The sequence below is a fragment of the Myotis lucifugus genome, unplaced genomic scaffold (assembly GCF_000147115.1).
Source record: "Myotis lucifugus unplaced genomic scaffold, Myoluc2.0 scaffold_218, whole genome shotgun sequence".
NCBI classification, from domain to species: Eukaryota; Metazoa; Chordata; class Mammalia; order Chiroptera; family Vespertilionidae; genus Myotis; species Myotis lucifugus.
In genome coordinates this window covers 901839-920579 of record NW_005871266.1, presented here as the reverse complement: position 1 = coordinate 920579, position 18741 = coordinate 901839, and the positions used below count along the sequence as shown (strand labels likewise).

Here is an 18741-nt window from a genome sequence, read left to right as displayed (position 1 = left end):
GGGAGGAGAAAGCTGGCAGCTCTAGAGATCGCTCCTGCTCTGTCATCCCAAGTCATCCCACCCCGCTTCCTGCTGCAGGCTATCGCACTCCCCTCTCTGCTACAGACTGCTCTCTCTTTTCTTTGTTGTTTCCTCATAGTTTAGTGTGTTTTTTTTAATCCTCACCTGATGATATTTTTGCCTTGATCTTTTAGAGAGTGGAAGAGGGAAAGACAGAAACATCTATTGGTTGCCTCTTGCACGCACATTAACCAATTGCAATTACGGATGTTATTTGGATCCCTATTCCAATAAACTGTCAAAATCATGTAAGATCAGAAAATGTGAACACTGACTACACATTTGATGATATTAAGGAATCGTGGGTCTCTGTGTGGTTATGTTTAATGTCCTTATCTTTTAGCCAAACATACTGAAATCTATATATATCTATATATATAAAAGCCTAAGTGATCGTTCAACCAGTACCTATGATGTGCACTGACCACCAGGGGGCAGACACTCAACACACAGGCATGGAAATATGGAACAGACTAATGAATCTCAGAGGGAAGGGGAGAGGGCAGGATGAGATTAACCAATGATCTTATATGCATACTAGAGGACCGTTGCATGAATTCGTGCACTGGTGGGGTCCCTCAGCCTGGCCTGCGGGGATCGGGCTGAAACTGGTAGTCCAACATCCCCCAAGGAGTCCTGGATTATGAGAGGACACAGGCCAGGCCGAATTACCCCACCAGTGCACGAATCTGTGCACCGGGCCCCTAGTTTATAGATAAAATGATATGTCTGAAATTTGCTGGGGTGGGACCAAGGAGTGGGTGGGAGTATAGGTGAAACAAGATTGACCATGAGCCCTAGCCGGTTTGGCTCAGTGGATAGAGCGTCAGCCTGTGGACTGAAGGGTCCCAGGTTCGATTCCAGTCAAGGGCATGTACCTTAGTTGCAGGCACATCCCTACTAGGGGGTGTGCAGGAGGCAGCTGATCGATGTTTCTCTCTCATCGATGTTCTCTCTATCCCTCTCCCTTCCTCTCTGTAAAAAAATCAATAAAATATATTTTTTTAAAAAAAGATTGACCATGAGCTAAGAGTTGTTGAAACTGGATAAGTATGTGGGAGTTCAGTATTCTGTTCTCCCCATTTTTTTAAACATATTGATTTTTTACAGAGAGGAAGGGAGAGGGATAGACAGTTAGAAACATCGATGAGAGAGAAACATCGATTCAGCTGCCTCCTGCACACTCCCTACTGGGGATGTGCCCGCAACCAAGGTACATGCCCTTGACCAGAATCAAACCTGGGACCTTTCAGTCCGCAGCCCGAAGCTCTATCCACTGAGCCAAACCAGTTAGGGCCTCCCCATTTTTTATATATGTTTGAAATTTTCCACAATAAGTTATAAAAGATGTTGAAGTTTTCAAAAGCATTAGGAAAGTTCAATTTCTAATTTGTCTACAGTCTTTGTTAATTAGTAAATTTACTTCATCAAATTTTGTATCTTTAAGGAATACCTCTTAAGGTACAAACCACATTCCTATTAACTTGTAATTATGGACATTCTTAATGTTTAATACTTTCTTATGTAAACACTATAATGTCATTTAAATTCTTATGTTTTAGAAAGTTTTATACACAAGAATTATAAATCAACTCACGTAAGAAAGGTCAATACTTAATAGCAATACACCATCTAATAACTCAGTTTCAGACACAAAAGGTTATACAAAAAGGTTTTATTAAGTACAGTTTCATATTTAGAAGAACATTCAAAATTACAAATGTGATTGGGTCTTTAGGATACATAATTCTTAAAAAACACAAGTTATATACAGACATTAGAAATTTAGTCTCCAAAATATTCAATAAAGATGTCTGGGTGACACTTATAGAACTGACCTAGCATTTTTTTCTTCTCTTTGGCAGACAGTTTTGGATCCTTATCAATAGTTTTTAATAAACTCAATAGCTCATCCTTGGTTGTCTTCTGTGTATGGTCCGAATAATCACTTTGATCAATTCTCTCACAAAAAGTATATCCTTAAATATTAAGAGTAAAAATTTCAGTTAATGAATCTATTCTTTAGATTTAACTATAAAAATCAATATTTTTATATTTAGTCCCCATTTTATAAAATGCACGGAAGATGTTAAGCACTGCCAACTTTCTAACGCTGGTCAATCTGCATTTGAGTTTAAGGAAGCTCTGCTAAGTCTGAGGAGGTTGTTTAAAGTTTAGTTGAAATTAGGTACAATTACTTACAGTAAAACACTTTCAAGTAAATAGTAGGAATTTATCTTTGGAAGATCATTAAAATAATATTTCTTAGATTACCTGTGCCTGTATTTGGATCTCTTCCCTTCTGAATGGCCATGAGCTTAACACTGACAATTTTATGTAGAGTTCCAGGAATCTTAAAAAAAAGAAGAAGAAGAAGGAAGAAGGGAGGAGGAGGAGGAGGAGGAGGAGGAGGAGGAGGAAGAAGAAGAAGGAGGAGGAGGAGGAGGGAGGAGGAGGAGATGGAGGAGGAGGAGGAGGAGGGGGAGGAGGAGGAAGGAAGGAGGAGTGAAGGAGGAGGAGGAGGAATAGGAAGAGGAGGAGGAGACATTGGACATTATTCAAATGCATTTTAATCTAGTGACCTATTATATAAACTCAAATGAACTACTTTCAGAGTTTTACCTTAAAGACATCTTTTTGATGATCCATTAAAAAGAGTACCAGAAGATCAGTTTTGCCTTTAGATAAATTTTTATTGTCAACAACAGCTTTTGAGAACATCCTTTTCACAACCATTCGGTTGTCACTCTATAAAATAAAATAACACATACCTAATGGCACATATTTAAAAGTTCAACATAAAAGGCAAACGTTAAATATTAATAACTATTATCCTATTTCAGCATGCTGATGATGGAATAATGTGACACGTGGGTCCTATAAGTATTAAGGATACCGAATACAATTAACATTTAGACAAAAGACTTACTTCTTTCTGTAATTTAAATTCAGAAGGATGTGCTGCAACAGCCATGAAATACAGTAGTCTTCTAAACTCTTCTCTGCTCTGGGAATCCAGAAGCTTTAGAAAGAGCTGAGTAGCTTCTAATGCTATTTCAGTCTTCCCATTCACTTTAGCCAAAAGAAAAGTGCTTTTAATTTTGACCAAATATGACTATATTAAAGGGAACAGTATTAAGGTAAAGCTTAAGCTGAACAGTAAACGTATTCAAAATAATTTTCAAAAGCAAAAAACAAAAAGACTAGGAATTATAATGAATGACTGATACCATCAAGGAAGCCAATTCTCGAATTGGCAACTAATATCCTAAGTCCTTGTCATACATTACTCTTAGGATGTTAAATCCTAGTCTTGGCTTTGTACATAAATTTCCAGCCTGTTTTCCATCAATTCAATACATTTCCAGGGCACACTATAGGTACAGTATTGATGTATCCAACCCTCCCTGAGAAAAATAGCCTGGTATATTGGTAGAGGGACAAAGCAGGAGTCCCATTTTGAAGAGACTGAAGGAGAATGATGGTGGTACTGGTGTTCCTTTTTAAAGAAGAGAACAGCTACTCTATGCTTAATGAACTTCCAACGAATGAGAGTGGCATTCTGTGGGCACTAGAAGTTGTAGGTCACTTCAGAACTTATCAAAGCCTCTTTCCAAATGATCCCTAGATGTTTTGAAATAAACATAAAATCCAGATCCACTCCTAGCTTGAAGTTATACCATTCTGATTAATTTTGAGAACAATTTTTTTCTTGTTTCTTCCACAATACTAATTCTAGTATCCAGTAAGATTCTTACTTACCTAAGAGCTCTGCAATTCCATTATGAACATCACATAAGTGATTTAACAGAGGTTCCCTACTACTGTAATATTTGCCAATGGCATTAAACAGAAGTTCTTTCACTAAGTCTATTCTATCTGGTTGCTCAGGAAAGTTTCTGCTTATGTCCACCACCATCTGGTCTGGTAGGTATTCCAAGCAGTCAGTTGCTGCAGAGAGCCACTCATCTTCCCTATGTGGGGAAAAAAGAACCATTTTAAAAAGCCAAGAGTAACAAATATACACATAGTACCCAATTTACTAGCTATTTCCAGTTTGCCACCAGGATAAATTTCTACACACTTAGGTAAAGATATGTGTAATTCTTTTTAATATATAGAGAGGTCATGTATCACAGATAAAAAGTTCGGCTTATTAAATGTCTTCTTTTTCTTACCTTTTTAAAAAGTGAAAATGGAAGCTATCCAGTACAATATAGAGCTAAAAAGGACATCAAAATTCAAACTCTATTCTTTACATTTACAGTAGAGGCACAGAAACTCTTAAGTTACTTGCTCAAGGTCTCAGACAGGACTAGATCCCAGATCTGATTCCTAGACCACTATTTTTCTAATATAGTGTTCCTTACTTCAGAGCTCTATATATGATGTCATCTCTCACTTTGGCTGAGAGAATAGAGAAAGATAAGGTAGGGTTTCAGAATAATTAAATATTAATTACCATTTCTAATAAAAATACCAGCTAAGTGACTTCAGAAAAAGGCTGTATTTCAAGACATAAAATAACTTTTAATATTTGATTTGTTAATATATATAGTTTAAAAATATTCATGTACTCTACTGCTATAGACTCAGAACAACTCTATCTACCACCCAGGTGCATTATCGGGGGCAGGTCACTTCATCTCTCTGGGCATCAGTTTCATCAAGTTTATAATAAGAAGCAGCGAGATGATCTTTAAGGTTACTTCTAGCACAATTGCTGATTCTGTATTTAAATTTAAGGTCATAATGTTTTCACGTTACTTTAGATTGTAGAAATGTAATTTAAATTCCTGTAGAATAATAAGCTCCCATTATACATGCAGAGTTCAATAACTAGTAAGTTGGGATTAACTTTTACATGTAAGGTTTTAAGTTAGCTTTTGACATTCAACTATTTGTTTATTAATAGCTCACTGGAATGTAGATCCGGTGAAGTACTAAACATGTTAAGTTGTATTTCTTTCTAACATTTCCATCTCTCTATGCTGGAACACTATCTGCTAAGGCAAAATTATTAAAAATTAAATGAGCTTAAAATACAAGATTTTAACCTTTAATAATTATATTTAGGAGACGAGCTCCAAAGTTATAAGGAATATAGCGCTCTGCTTTAAGGGGGAAAAAATCATAATTTCCTTAACTTGAAGTTAATTTAAGCCTTTAAAAAATCTTAAGATTTATATTCAGGAGAATGGTAGAGGTGAAACAAGAGTTACTTTCATTATATTTATTTAACAAAACTAGTTAATTTAAAAATACATATTTAACAGGTATTCTAGAGGCATATAAAATGCACATGTGGAGCCCTGGCCGGGTACCTCAGTTGGTTAGAGCATTGTCCCAATACACCAAGGTTGCGGTATGATCCCTGGTCAGGGCACATACAAGAAACAACCAATGAATGCATAAATAGTGGAACAATAAGTCAATGTCTCTCTCTAAAATCAATAAGTAAATTTTAAAAAAATTTTTAAGCATATGTGGTCAAAAGATTCTAAGAATTTGCCAAATCTGTTCATTTTTCCAGGTTTCTTTGAAGACGGACACCCCTAAGAGACCAAACAGACCTACATTTTAACAAAGATAAGAAGATGGAGCATAATCATTTTCTTCACTTGATGTACAAGTAAGTTATATGTGAAACAAAAATGAATATGAAAAATAATGAAATATAAATCTCTTTCTAATTTTGACCACAGTGATTTTGTTCTTTACTTTCCCAAATACTGATGATATCAACTGACAATGCATATCTCTGATTCTATGGACAGAAGAACTCAAAAGATTATCTTAAAACAATTAGCTATAACCATCCTACAAGCACACTCAAATTATTATATGTAGTTCCACATACTGAGAGTCACCATAAGCCTTGAGAATCCCTCGATCCAGGTAGTTACTATTGTTGACCAAGTCAGGCTGCCTCTTAGGTTGAGAAACTTTAGATACAACCTCTTGCTGTTTGAGTAAGGAGTCAAGAAGTGGAAGGTCTACAAGTTGTAGTAGACGCGCAATTGTTTCTTCTTGCCAAACTTCATTAATAACTACACAGGAAAAATGACAGGGCAAAAAATAACAATAGTTACTAAATGTTCACCATGAGATTTGTCTAGGCAGATATAAGCTAATAAATTGTGGCAAAAAAAAAAAGTAAGAGAGAAATAGTCAACCTTATTAAGTGATTTCTGAAAACAATTCAAGATTTGTTTAAAGTGTAGGAGAACAGACTTTGGACAACAGGAATTCCTTTCATTCTTGTACTATAAAAAGCAATATGGCAGAGATAAGAAATCAAGTCATAAAGCATGTTAATAAGGACTTTGGAAGAAAGAATGGTTCATTCAATCTGAAAACTCGTTTGAAACTCTTGGCTGCAGATTATTCCACTCAGGGTTTCCACAACTAGGATGGGGGAGGGAAGGTGGAAATCAGTCATGAAACTATATTCCATTTCCACAGACAAGGAAGAATATAAGAATTCTGTTACTATCTTAATGGAATTTTCAAATTTTTATTTAACCTAATAAAATCTTAAGGAAATAAATATCTGAGAGCATATTTTAAATAAAAATCTGCATGCAAAACATTTCAGATTTGAACCTCTGCCAGCTGACAGGACAAAAGTCAGTGTTCAAGAATTGCAACACTGATCTATTTGTTAAAGATAATAGACCTCTGTTAAAACTTAATATAAACAGTTTTAATACACAGTGTGCTCTTTCTTTGTGCTTTGAATATTTAAATTCTAAAAAAGGTTAAAATTGAAACATTTTTAAATAACTTTATTTGAAATTAGCTTTCTGCTTCTTACTTGCATCATCTTTAACTTACCTTGTGGAGACAAAGTTGCAAAGATATTTACATGAGGGGAGTTAGCAGGCTTTAAACTCAGATTTTCCCACAGGTCCTCTAAACTTGCTGATTTGATATCAGATGATTTAAAAAATGCATCTGTATACCTAAAATGAATTTATTTCATAAATTAATGCTTATTAGTAAGCCCACAGAAATATTTTAGTATTCGAGAGCCAAGAGTTTCTAGAAAGCTTATGTATTTGAGTAAAAACACAATACATGCAAATTCTAAGAGTAGAATAAAATACAAAACATCCCACCTTTTTTATTAGGCCTAAATATACATACTCTAAATTCTCCTTTGAACATTTAGATTTAAGTAACTCAATGACTAAAATGTTAGTCTAAATTTTAAAACAAACTTCATTATGCTTAATGTTTTTTATCAGTTATCTCTATTTCTGGGGCATTCTTTGGTAGATAGTGCTAATCATTCTCCAAATACAAATCTACAACCCTTTATTCACAATTCTGAAACCCAAAAAGCTTGGAAAAAATCTAAAGTTTATTCAGAACTCATATGATGACAAAACTTGTTTTGAGACTATCATAGTTTTTATTTATCCCAGTTAGTATGAATGTTTTCTTTACTGCAAAAACATTAATAAGTTGATTAAAGATCCTTCTAGGGGTGTTATCTAATATATGTACAAAATACCTTTCTAAACTCTCCTAAGTTTCAAATTCCTAAACGAATCAGTCAGGTCCCCAGAGGTTTCAGATAGAGCGTGTGGACCTGCATCTGGAAAGTGTTGACTTGCCCTACCTTACCCTCATATTTCCTTCCCACATATAGCGGTAAATTTTATTATGTTTTAAATATATAGTTTTAAAATATTTGAAAATCAATACATTAAACTTGTGTCAGCTCTGAATTATAAGAGCTTCAATGACCTCTGCACGATTGAGGTGAAGGGAATAAAAGGAAAAAGTTTTGTTTTGTTTTTTATAACAAATAACTCAGTTCATTATGTACTTATCACCTACATTCATTTCAGTCACTGGGGTTTTACAGTTCTGTCCCACAGTCTCCCTTTAAATGTCTCCCTCATCTTCACCACTGCCGTTTGCTTCACCCTCATCTGTAGACTGCAATATTGCAATAGATTCCAAACTGGCTCTCCCCATTAGGCTGACCGTACAGCTGCCAGGATGACCTTTCTAAAATGCAATCTCATCCTGCTTAAAATCTTTCTGTGGCTTCTCAAAACTGTATGACCAGGCACAAACTCCTTAATATGTTATATGAAACCTGTGCATTCTAGCTCCCACATGCCTTTCATACTTCACATCTACCATTTTGTGGAATCTAGTAATACCCTATCTGCCTGCGTTCACCTTCTCTGTTCTCATACCATTTTGTGGATAAGCTAACATTTTTTACACTATAAAGTGTAACTTGAAGCAGAAAAATCAGTTTGTTGATTGTTCATATTTTATATTTAGCAGAAACAAACAAGAATTCTAAAAGACAGCAAAAAAATAAAAGTTCACTCTACTTGATCAAATTTATCCACAAACCCAGATTTTAGCCTAATTTACTAATTCAAAAGAAACAAAGCCAGTCAGCATCTTATTAATAAGTAGACAAAATCCTGCCAGTATGCCCATGATAACCTTATATTATATACTAACCTAGAAGGTGAATGTAGTTTATTCTCTTTGCCAAATTGACTGTCTTGGTTGGGTACTGTTGTGAATCTATAAAGGCTGCAACTACTATCTTCAAACATAGGTTTTTTGTCTTTTCTAAAGACTTTGGTTGGAACTGCTTCAAATACTTTGTAGTCCATAAGTGCTTGACACACTCTTACTACTTTGGCCCGAGGAATATCTATATCACCAAAATATTTATTCTGAATTAGGTGAGAAAAAATAACATCGACAGCTTCTGAACCAACAAAGCAGTCATTGTGTCTTTTTAAATGGTGCCTTCGTTTTTTCACCTCCACTTGTGTTTGAAGAGTGTTTATAATGCTACTCCATACATATGTGGCTCCAAATGGTTTCTGGGCCACACTGAAACCTGGAATGGAAAAAAATCACAGAGTAACCTTATTTATTTATGATAAGGTCTAAGCAATCCTTAAGCAAAAAGTGGCAATTTCTAAAGTTATTAAAAGGAACAATTGTGAAGTCAGCTTCTTATTGAAATATCAAATTATTAGTAACAATTCATTTAAAAAATGTAATGCCTACTATATGCTAAACACTGTCCTGTGTACTAGGATACAAAGTGAACAAAATAAAGTCCCTGTTCTCATGGATGTATACTTTATGGGAAGATACAGACAATACAAATATGTTAGATCAATGCTAAGAAGAAAACTAAAGCTAGGTAAGGAAAAAAATGCTATTTTAGATGGACATCAGGAAACACCTTTCTGACCATGTGATTTCTGAGCAGAAACCTGAGTTTCTGGGCACCATTTAAAAACCAGGAAGCAGCCCGGCTGGTGTTGCTCAGTGGTTGAGCATTGACCCATGAACCACGAGGTTACCAGTATGATTCCCAGTCAGGGCACATGCCTGGATTGTGGGCTCGATCCCCAGTAGAGGCCATGCAGGAGGTAGCCAATCAATGATGTTTCTCTCTCATCAAAGTTTCTATCTCTCCATTCTCTCTCCCTTCCTCTATAAAAACAACAACAACAAAAAACTACAACAACAGAAAGCAAGCTATGCATATATTAGGGGAAAGAGCAGAGAGAACAGAAAGAGCAAAGGCCTTGAGAAGAAGAAGGAGACCAGCATGGTTTGTGTGGGTGACAAAGGGAGAGAACAGTAGGAAGTGAGATTAGAGAAGAGTAGAAATAGGGTTCGGGGCTCAGGGTTTGCAGATCAAGTAGGACCTTGTGGCAGTTACCAGTTATGTGCAAGGAACTCTATTAAGTGCATTAATGATCTAATCTTCATAGCAACCCTATGAGGGAGATATCATTTCTTTTCATAAGATGGAAAACAAACAGAGGTTAAGGGTAATTCCAGACATTATAAGAGGTGGTATTGGATTTGGCTCATGTTCTATATAATTTTAAAGCATTATCAATCAGATAGATAGACAGATAGATAGAGATCTAGTTATAGATACACACACATGGTTGTTGCATCAGTAGAACAGTAAGGAATATGGGGAATTGTAATTAAAGAAACTACTGCTGGAAATTACATTCCTGCCTTCTTAGGTAAAATAGAATATGGAAGGTGAAAGCAAAGATAAGTTCCTGAAGGACATGAAAAGTCACTTAATGCACTAGAATCATAAATTTTAAGTAGGTCATTTGGAATTCATCTTTTGTGTTGCAATTAATATAATGAGTGTAGTCGACCATCTATATATATAAAAGCCTAAGCAACCGTTATGACCAGATATATAAAAGCCTAAGCAACCGTTATGACCAGACGACCAAATGACCGGCTGGTAGCTTTGAGGTGCACTGATCACCAGGGGCAGACGCTCAACACAGGAGCTGCCCCCTGGTGGTCAGTGCGCTCCCACAACCAATTTCCTGCGGCCAGCCAACCTCTCGCGCTCCCTCTCCCTTACTGGCCAGCCCCGATCGCCGGCCAGGCCAAGGTACCCCACCCGTGCATGAATTCGTGCACCGGGGCTCTAATTATACTATAATTTTGTAGCTACTAGAAATGTTAACATCTTTACCATGAAAATTACTAATATACAAACACACATATACATAAAGCCCTTGACTGCTTATTTGTAGATTTTCAATACCAAAAGCTGATGGGTAATTTTCTATCTACCTATTATTATGATGTTATTTTAAATAATCATTGATTGTTTTTAATTATCAAAATTCTATTTTAAAATTCAAGATACTTTATAATCTAGTAATAAACAAAGAAGGAGGAAATTTCTTCCAGTTTTCCAAATACCATGGAGCAGTTTTAAGAATGAAATTATAGAGAATCAACTAGATAAATCAAATTGGAACTAGATTTAATGCTGGTACAGTATTTAGTCTCTACTGAATTAAAGCCAGAATCAAGCATTTGATGGAATCTCAAAATATGTCCAGGTCATTAATGGTATCCAGGACTCAGGAGCAGCTATGCTGTTTCCAGCCACAATGACTAAACAGAAGATGTATTAGCCATTACTATGCTTAACTTCCTAAACTACTAGAGATTATAGTGAAGATTTAAATGAACTTAATGTCTGCTTTTTAGTCTTCTTCATATCTTCATTGTATTATTAATAGCTAACATTTAGTACTTACAATATGACAAGCTCTGCCTTCTCTCACTTAATCCTGATAAACTTCTCTGAAATAGTCATTAACAATCCTATTTTGAGGTAATTAAGGCTTAGTGAATTAAACAAACTTGCCCTCAGTTTCATAGGTAGTAAATATATACTAGTTTTTCCTAGTACTTAAATATAAATATATTAAAGCAAGCCACCAATCAATGTCACCCCAATAAATTCTTTTTAAAAATATTTTTATTTTTTTAAATATATTTTTATTGATTTCAGAGAGGAAGGGAGAGATAGAAACTTCAATGATGAGAGACTATCATTAATTGGCTGGCTCCTTCACACCCCCTACTGGGGATCAAGCCTACAACCAGTGCATGTGCCCTTGACCGGAATCGAACCAAGGACCCTTCAGTCCACAAGCTGACGCTCTATCCACTGAGTGAAAACGGCTAGGGCCCAATAAATTCAATGGAAAGTAAGCCACCAGATAGTTTTAGCATTAACTTTCATTGAAGAATTGGATTAAGTGAAAGACCTTTAAGTGAGCCAATAAGATCAGGAGAAACGAAATACACAACTTTAAGATTTGTGAACCCTTAACTAAGTTATTTAAAAACACTTAGTAGTTAGCACTCCTAAAATAAGGCAGGATATCATAAATTCTATAATATGTCCTATCCACAGTACACAGGGGTAAGACAGGAATGGAAAATAAGCCAGATTCAATCTCGCAGAGATCAGATTGCCTTTTAAGTACCAGTGAAACAGACTTCTGGTTTAGTGATAATATTAATGATGAAACACATAAGTCAGCTGAGCTACAAGTAGGTTGGCATACAAACTCTAAAAGATAAGGCTGAGTCACTTATTAATTTGAGATCAATAAGACAACGGAAGTGGGTGAGAGGTAGGGAATACACAGCCTCAATGACGTGGAAAAGGCTAATCTGCACAAGGGAATTAAGAAATACATAATAAATTTCCTTATATTAACTTGCTGCTTAAATATGGGAAATCAGGAAGTTTTTCAGGTTGAATAACACAGTATAAAAGATTAAAGAACAGGTTAGAGCAGGATAGTAGGCACCTGTGAGCCACACAATCTTTTCAGAGTCTCTAGGCATGATACAATTCAGCCCTTTCAGGTCCCCTCTGTTCTCACTGGCCATTAATTCCCAACCTTTGCACAATGAGATAGTTCCCCTCAAGCATTGCCACCCACAAACCCAAACTAGCTCATGTTCATACAGATACTTTAATACATAATATATCCTGGATCTAACAAGTAAATGTGTCAAAACCCACACCAGGGTAACCTGTTTTTTTAATACTGACTTCACCAGTTGAACACAGATTCCCCAACATGCTATTTTAAAACTTCTTATTTATCACCATCTAATAGCTGAAATGAACATTGGTATAGCAGACCATGTCCAGTAAGATGAATTATTGTGATTTCTAAACAGAATTCAAGAAATCAGAAGTATACAATGAATGCTTTGTAAGCCCAGCAACCAGAATTGAAGCTTTAGCTTATCCTCAAAACTCATGCGTATGTGAGTTGGAAAATTCTTTAAAATTTATCACTGTTTACAACTTTTTAAAAAAATATATTTTTATTGATTTTAGAGAAAAAGGGCGAGGGAAAGAGGGATAGAAACATCATTGATGATAAAGAATCATTGATCAGCTGCCTCTTGCCCATCCCCCACTGGGGATGGAGCCCACAACCCAGGCATGTGCCCTTGACCGGAATCGAACCTGGGACTCTTCAGTCCGCAGGCCGATACTCAATCCACTAAGCCAAACCAGCCAGGGTACTGTTTACATCTTGATGCTTCCTTATTTATGTTTGGTCAAATGTGTTCTAAAATCATCATTACCAAAGATTCAAAGAGTCCAAAGACCAGCTGCAATCACCCTGAATAAAAGGTTTACCTCTTGGTTTCTCCATTATAGTGCTACAAGAGTTGAATGCTATGTTTAATGCTGGCTTCAGATCTAAACTGCTGATTATAGGATTTTAGAGACTGAAATTATACCTCTCCATTTAGATGTAGATATTGAGCTCCAAATACAACATAGTAAGAAATGAAGCATACAAAAAATTTTACCCTATCAGATAAAAAGCTTTTTGGAAGGTGGCCTAACAAGAGGCTCAGAGATTGTTTTAAATCAGATCTGTAGCATACTACACATGTTTTTAAGCACTATATAAATCTAGGCTAGTTAATATTCATTTTTCAAGCAGTCTCACCTTTATTTGCTTGAAAACAATAGCCTTTTTTCAAAAGCAAAGACCTGCCCTTTTATGTATTTGAAGTCTACCAAAAAGAATTACCAATAAAAGTTAAGCTTCTAATACTGAACTCTGATATGTATTTGTGATACAACAAATAACCATCTTCACTTCTAAAAATGCACACTAAATAATCAAGCTATTACTATAATAGTTCCTAAAAATCAAGTCATAAGGCAGACATGTCAGGAAATGACACTTACTCAAGAGTTACAAGGGGATAATCAACATCAACCATGATCTGTGCAGTCAGCATCAACTGTGGTCCTGCTAGCAAAACCTATTTAAGGACTAAAACACTTACATAATAATTGAAATAGTGAGTTTATGTTAACTCCTTAGATCAATATACACATTATAAAATTGGATCCCATGGCCCTGGCCAGGTAGCTCAGTTGGTTAGAGCATTGTTCTGATATGCCAAGGTTGCAGGTTCAATCCCTGTCAGGACACATACAAGAAGCAACCAATGAATACATGGAACAGACTGACAAATGTCAGAGGGGAGTGGGGTGGAGGGGACTGGATAAAGGAAGATAAAGGGATTAGCTAAAGAACATATGTGCATAACCCAAGGACACAGAAAATAGTGTGGTGAGGGCTGAGGGAGGGGGTGATGGGGGCTGGGTGGAAGTGGGCAAGGGTGGGGAAATAGGAGATCTACAATAGTGTCAACAATAAAAAATTCAAATTAAAAAGAAAAGAAGAAGAAGAAAAAAGTCCTGGCCATTGTGGTTCAGTTGGTTGGAGCATTGCCCAATACACCAAAAGATGGGGGGGGGGGGGGGCAGCCGATCAATGTTTTTCTCTCACATCTTTTTTGTTGTTATTGTTAATCCTCACCCAAGGATATTTTTCTCCATTGATTTTAAGAGGGAGAGGGAGAGGGAGAGGTAGAGAGAAACATAAATTGGTTGCCACAGGCGCCCTGACCAGGGCCTAAGATCAAGCCTGCAACCAAAGTACCAGAATTGAACCTGTGACCCTTCAGTCGGAGGGCCGACGCTCTAATCACTGAGTGAAACTGGCTAGGGCTTTCATATCTTGTTTCGCTCTCACATCGATGTTTCTCTCTTTATCTCCTCCTTCCTCTCTCTAAAATTAGTTTAAAAAAATAGAAGCAACCAATAAATGCATAAATAGGTAGAACAACAAATCAATGCTTGTTTCTCAAATCAGCCAATAAAATAAATAAAACTGGATCCCAATGTAATATAAACATACACACAGATTTACTAAAATATGCTAAAAATGAACATGTAATAATTTCATTTTCAGGCATTAAACTACCCCCTTACCACCCTCCAAATGCAGATAGCTCATAGGCAGTTTCCACAAAATTTTATTTTTTAATCCTCACCCGAAGGTATTTTTTCCATTTATTTTTTTTTAAGAGAGAGTTGAGGGAGGGAGGTGGGGGAGGAGAGAGATCAAACATCCATGTGAGAGAGACACATGGATTGGTTGCCTACCACACATGCCCCGACCACCTTGCAACTGAAGTATGTGCCTTTGACTGGGAATCCAACCCAAGACCCTTCAGTCCGAGGGCCAACACTGTAACCACCCAGTAAACCCGGCCAGAACAGTTTCCACAAAATTTGAAGAATAGTGACCTGGTGCCTTATTTCTTTCAAATTTCCTTATAGTTTACAGAGACTCAAATTATTTAAATGACTTACAGAGTGCTTCACATAATACAGTTGGTTATTCAATACTTGTAAATTATTACCAACTTTTTAAAAGAAGGGTTCACACAGCGGTTCACAGTGGGTGATTTTACTCCCCACTAGACATTTGACAACGTCTAAGAGACATTATGGTGTCACAAGCTGTGTAGGGGGATGCTACTGGCATCTAGTGGGTTGAGGGTCCAGAGATGCTGCTAAACATCCAATAATGCACAGGGCCAGCCACGAAAACAAAGCAAATGTCAATAGTGCTAAAGTTCAGAAACTTTTGGTTGATCAAATATGGTTCAGACTTGGAAACTTGTGTTAATGCAGTAGGTACAGTGGTAGGTTCTGTGAATACAAAGCATAAAATAAGAGCATAGGTTTTGAAATCCCAGAGACTTGGGTTCCATTCTTGGCTCCATCATTTACTAAAATAATGCAATCTGCCCTAGCCGGTTTGGCTCAATGGATAGAGCGTTGGCCTGTGTACTGAAAGGTCCCAGGTTCAATTCCGGTCAAAGGTGTATACCCGGGTTGTGGGCTCGATCCCCAGTAGGGGGTGTGCAGGAGGCAGCCAATCAATGATTCTCTCTCATCATTGATGTTTCTCTCTCTCTCTCCCTCTCCCTTCATTTATGAAATCAATTTTAAAAATATTTTTAAAATGTTACCAAATAAAAAATAAAATAATGCAACCTTGGACGAACTACCCAACCTTTTTGTTTCAAAACAGAGTTAATTCCACTTCTCTCAGTTACTGTGAGGATCATTTGAAACAACATATGTAAAGTGGCTAGCACAGTACACAGCTATTAACAGAAAATAAAGGGGGGAACTGTCACAATCTAGAAGAGCCTAATGAGACATGGACTCAATGTAATGTAATCTCTTAGGCGGATTTTTGAATAGAAAAAAAAAGACAGTAGGCAAAAACTGAGGAAATCTAAGTGTGGGCTTAGTTAATAATAATGTATCAATATTAATTGTGACAAATATACTAAACTAATGTCAGATGTAAATAAAAGGGAAACTGAGTGAAGGACATATGGGAATTTTTTTGTAAATCTAAGTCTATTCTAAAATTTTAAATATTTATTCAAAAAGTAAAAAGACATCTAAAAATCCTCTACTTAAAATATTTTCTCACACACACACAAAGTAAAAAAGAAAAGTGACAGAATCTTTCTTCTTCTTTCTTTCTCTGAACTAATAGGACACAGTCTCTACCCTCAGAGGACACAGTCCCTGCTCTTTACCTATTCATACCACCTGGATGATGATGTCAAGCTCTGAACAATATTCAATTAAATAAAGGCCAGTAGCAGATGTGAGGACAAGATGTGAAACATGCCAGAGGATTTAACTCTTCATCAGAAAATATAAGAATTCTAAATCATTTAAGATTTAAGAGAATTTTATTTAAGGATTATATTTGTCAAAAGATGTTTTAAGACATTACGTAATTACAGAATTGTCAAGACAAAGAAAAAGGACTATATTTATTAGATACTAACCAAATCCTGACAATAGATAAAGGTAGAGAACTGTGTTCTGAGTGTTAAAACTGGGCAGCTGTGACTGAGTGGGGAAAAATTCCTGTACACTGATTCCAGTATTGCAACACTTTTACTGCATATTGCTTTGGGAGTCCAAAGTTTGTTTTCCTCTTATATGTCATTAGAATTGTCATGCAGAAGACTGAGATTGCTCTGAAAAGAAGGCTGCAGGCAGATAAAGTATGTAAAGTAAATCTCTACTAATAAGGACAATTTAAAAATATGTTAAGAGAGCTATCAACAAAAGTAGGCATTGGCCACTGCTTTAATTCATACAGATTAATGAGATAGCATATGGGAAGTACTTTGAGCTCCCTGGAAAAGTGATACCAGGTGAATTCAAAGAATTAAGTTACAGTATAAAGGGATAGCAGGATAACATACCACTTTCTTGTTTGTCTATATTAAAAGACAAATATCTTTGAAGTACTTACTGAAAGTTAACATACAGACTTTTCTACACAAATCAGGTCCCTAGTCGTACAGCCCCTTTAAGGTATGGCAAAGTTATTAATCAGTAGAGAAACAAACGTGCAAGGCTGCTTGCCAGAGCACACAGAAAGGGAATGGCAAGGAACCAGGAACGGAGGCTCCTATTACTGTGCTTACTGGGACTGGGACAAGGCAACTAAAGGGTGGAAGAGGTAGGTTGCTAACAAATGCTAACAGGTAGGTTGCGACTGTAGCAAGCCAAACAAATGAGAAAAGGCAGTGGGCCCTTTTCTGCCACTGCACCTGGTGTGCAGAGAACAGTGGTCTTGTCCTTGGGTTCAAATCCACTAAGCAGAACTTCAACTCTTCTTTCTGAAAGTCCTCTACTTAATTTTGAACACATATTCCCTCCCACCCTCTAAGAATCTGTTCACAAATGCCCCAAGCTTAGAATTGGTATTTCAGTTGTTGGAGAAAATAGGATGCCATATTTTTAATTATGTAAAATTTGGGAATTTCTTTCACTCAGAAAGTGAGCCTAAAGATTTCTCATGACTATTTCCAGTATCATTTGATTTTAAATTCTCAAATGATGAAAAGTATTTTCCTTCATAATGTAAAACAAGAAAAAAATTCTGAATGTAGATATCATGTGCTTTTCTGAATCCTTTAAATTGGATCAGAATAGGTCAATATTATGATTGTTCTTAGAAAAGTACAGAAGAAAAGCAGTTCTTAGTCACAATTTGTCATTAACTTTTGAAGATTAAAAGGAACATTACTAATTATAAGTCAAACACAAGACTGGGGCCACTGAGATGCACCCATTTGACCCAAGTCAATTCACTGACCACTGACACCTGGTTAGCATTTTACAAAGGAAAAGCTTTTTGTCAGATAGGAACCAATTCACCTAACCCCACACTGCAGCTACAGAAAGGGGGAAAAGTTGCAACTTATCTAAAAGGGGGGAAAAAAAGCCAAGTGTTATCTGGATATCTTAACTATATTTTCTGAGTTATAGATATGCTAAAATGGAAATTTTGTAACTGATCACCCGATTCCGTTTATTTGGACATTTAAAGAAACTAGGATACTAAGCATAGTGCCCCCAAAGATATGATTAAACTGGTGGCAGAATTCACCAGCGTCTTTCCTAATGTCATGCAACCATTAAAAAAAAAAAAGTCAAAAACCTGTATTCATTGAAATATTCCTTATCCAGAAAGTGTATCCCGCGCGAGAACAGTAGCCTCAGCTCACCTGCCCGCCCGGTGACCCTTCCCCTCCCGGGACAGGGTCCTCAGCACCTACCGGGAGGCCTCTGCGCCGGGCGGGGGAGAGCGGAGAGGTTCAGCGCCGCCGCCTTCTCCCGCACCGTGGCCATGGCCGTGGCTACGGGAACACCACCTCCTTAGTCCGCTGCGCCGTGAAGTAGGAGCCCGCGGCTGCCAGTTAACTGGTCCGGGACGGGGCGGGGCTCCGACCAGGCCCCGCCCCCGACGGAGGACTGGCCCGCCCCACCGCGGCCCCCGCGCGCCCACACCGCCAGTCACGTGCCTGCCGGGGCCGCGAGTAACCAGCCGCCTGCGCACGAGGAAAAGGTGCGGGCCCCGCCTCAAGGAGAACGCCGGCCAT

At 37.0% G+C, this 18741-nt stretch overlaps 2 protein-coding genes across 8 annotated transcripts in view; one reads left to right on the top strand and one right to left on the bottom strand.

Annotated features, from left to right (window-relative positions):
- The window catches only part of LOC102419534, an 84980-nt gene that overhangs the window by 2271 nt on the left and 63968 nt on the right, over positions 1-18741 (top strand). For 3 of the 4 annotated variants that reach the window (XR_330367.3, XR_002831502.1, XM_023761837.1), the window contains exon 2: positions 5594-5692. Coding sequence is in view for 1 of the 4 variants with exons in the window: in XM_023761837.1 (XP_023617605.1) it covers positions 5658-5692 (35 nt within the window). In the remaining 3 variants the exon portion in view is untranslated. Of the gene's footprint in view, positions 1-5593; positions 5693-16328; positions 18215-18741 lie in introns of those variants that run through there. The other variant, XR_001350103.2, reaches the window with a different exon arrangement.
- On the bottom strand, positions 1719-18552 carry DEPDC7 (DEP domain containing 7). Of its 4 annotated transcripts, none has more exons than XM_006098057.3 (9): positions 18418-18552; positions 8557-8947; positions 6898-7025; positions 5921-6110; positions 3823-4034; positions 2990-3132; positions 2683-2808; positions 2335-2413; positions 1719-2039 (listed from the first exon to the last, which is right to left on the bottom strand). In XM_006098057.3, the coding sequence occupies exons 1-9, from the start codon at positions 18488-18490 to the stop codon at positions 1846-1848; spliced, it is 1536 nt and encodes a 511-aa protein (XP_006098119.1). In that variant the 5' UTR covers positions 18491-18552; the 3' UTR covers positions 1719-1845. The 4 variants fall into 4 exon arrangements, with proteins under 4 accessions (XP_006098119.1, XP_006098120.1, XP_023617600.1 ...); XM_006098058.3 differs by having other exon boundaries at positions 18367-18450; XM_023761832.1 differs by lacking the exon at positions 18418-18552 and adding an exon at positions 18300-18393.

Coding starts and splice junctions, on each gene's coding strand:
- DEPDC7 (XM_006098057.3), bottom strand. CDS start 18,490: ATGGCCACGGTGCGGGAGAAGGCGGCGGCGCTGAACCTCTCCGCTCTC. Junction 8,948..18,417: donor CCCGGCGCAGAGGCCTCCCG/GTAGGTGCTGAG, acceptor TTTCCATTCCAG/GTTTCAGTGTGGCCCAGAAA. Junction 4,035..5,920: donor AAGGCTTATGGTGACTCTCA/GTATGTGGAACT, acceptor TTCCCCACATAG/GGAAGATGAGTGGCTCTCTG.